This window comes from Sphaeroforma arctica (assembly GCF_001186125.1).
Source record: "Sphaeroforma arctica JP610 unplaced genomic scaffold supercont1.2865, whole genome shotgun sequence".
Classification (NCBI taxonomy): Eukaryota; class Ichthyosporea; order Ichthyophonida; genus Sphaeroforma; species Sphaeroforma arctica.
The window spans coordinates 3,064-4,636 of NW_014037693.1; the positions used below are offsets into that span (position 1 = coordinate 3,064).

Here is a 1,573-nt window from a genome sequence, read left to right on the forward strand (position 1 = left end):
CTCCAAGATGCTGAAAGAGGGGATGTGGATGTGTATGTGCATGGGGTGGGTAAGCAATGGAGATGAATGGATACGGCGAGAAGAACGTACATACCAGGCACGTACAGAAACACTACGAGAAGAAAGTGCGTATAAGGCACATCCCATGCATGACGTAGACGTAGGTAGCGCTACAGGCTGGTTGGGACAGTGTGGTAGGCAGAGCTATGCCTATGAGTGGGAAGGGGTGGTGGGGGAGGTGCATACGTCACCAGACACTATACGCACCAGCCCCGTGAACGGGAGTGAGTGCTAAGCATGCAAGTCACATCAGGTGCATTGGATGGTGGTGAATATATACACCTGGGAATGGATCCAAAGGTATTCACCTGAGAATAGATCCGAAGATATTCACCTGAAAATGGATCCGAAGGTATTCTGATAAGACATCTGGTAACGCCATCAATATCAGCACTATAACGTATCAGTCGCGCGTGTGGACACGTTGACTCTACAGTACAATGACCGACACCGACGGGGATTTTCTATACTATAGACATCGGGGGAGCTTGTAATGCTTCAGGCGATATCCAGTACACCACAGCGACCCTTAATAGACCCCTGTATTGCACTTCATACAAGCTTACATACATGTATGCATATAGACATAGCTACACATCAACACTATACACCTTCACAGATGTATACATGCCCATACAAACGTTCGCGTGGCAAGCTCACCCAAAGACACCCACCCTCCACCCCCATCCGTGCATACGCAGCAGCTAACATACTATTCCACCTGCGAGTCCCCGGACGTGCCATTGCGCACCATTTGGATTTCTTCATAGGCACTAGATAAGTTGTACTTGTCCACATAAGCCTTCACTTTGGGATTGTCCACAAAATCGGGATCGATTGTGTTGCCCAAAAAGGTGTATATCTTCTCATCGGAGGGATACACCTTCAGTCCCAATTCAACGGTGTCGTCCCAGTACAGCACATCCGTGCGAAAGCTCTCCTGAATTTCCTTCGCCGTGCGTGAGACCTGATTTTAGTTTAAGGGTTAGGAGATAGTGATTAGGATTAAGAAGAAAAAACAAATACATGGTAAACGGGAATTGATGAAATCAAAATTTATCGACAGTTGTATCGAAAGGATAGCCAGATTTAAATAGGAGTACGAACATTTATTTAATAATATATATACATACGCGTGGATACATGTTTTTATTCACCCACAAAGAATAAAACACCCTCAACTCTTTATGTCGTGACAAAGGCCCGATATTCATTTTTCAAGTTTAAAAACACACCCAAAGCAGCCAGTGTACTTTCTATGGATGTACGATCTTCAACGGAATGTTCAGGTGCCACATGCAAGTGCTCACTTTCTCGGATCGCAAGATTTTGTAGTCTCGCACCAACTTGTACCAGCAAACTCAGATCGACTTGAAAACTAACACTCTCAGACACAATAAAAAAGTTTAGACATTGCAAATAATAATTCACATGCGTGTAAGTAAATTGTAAAAATTTTATTCGTATGAAAACTCAACAACACACAGCCATACGATGAATATATACATTATAT

The 1,573-nt window shown here is 43.7% G+C and overlaps 1 protein-coding gene across 1 annotated transcript; it reads right to left on the minus strand.

Moving 5' to 3' along the window:
- Window positions 1–773: 773 nt before the first annotated feature.
- On the minus strand, window positions 774–1,027 carry SARC_13066 (hypothetical protein; the record flags this gene model as incomplete). Its single annotated transcript, XM_014292812.1, has 1 exon — window positions 774–1,027. A coding segment is annotated over one exon (254 nt), but the record flags the coding sequence as incomplete, so codon positions are not given.
- Between the last annotated feature and the right edge of the window lie 546 nt (window positions 1,028–1,573).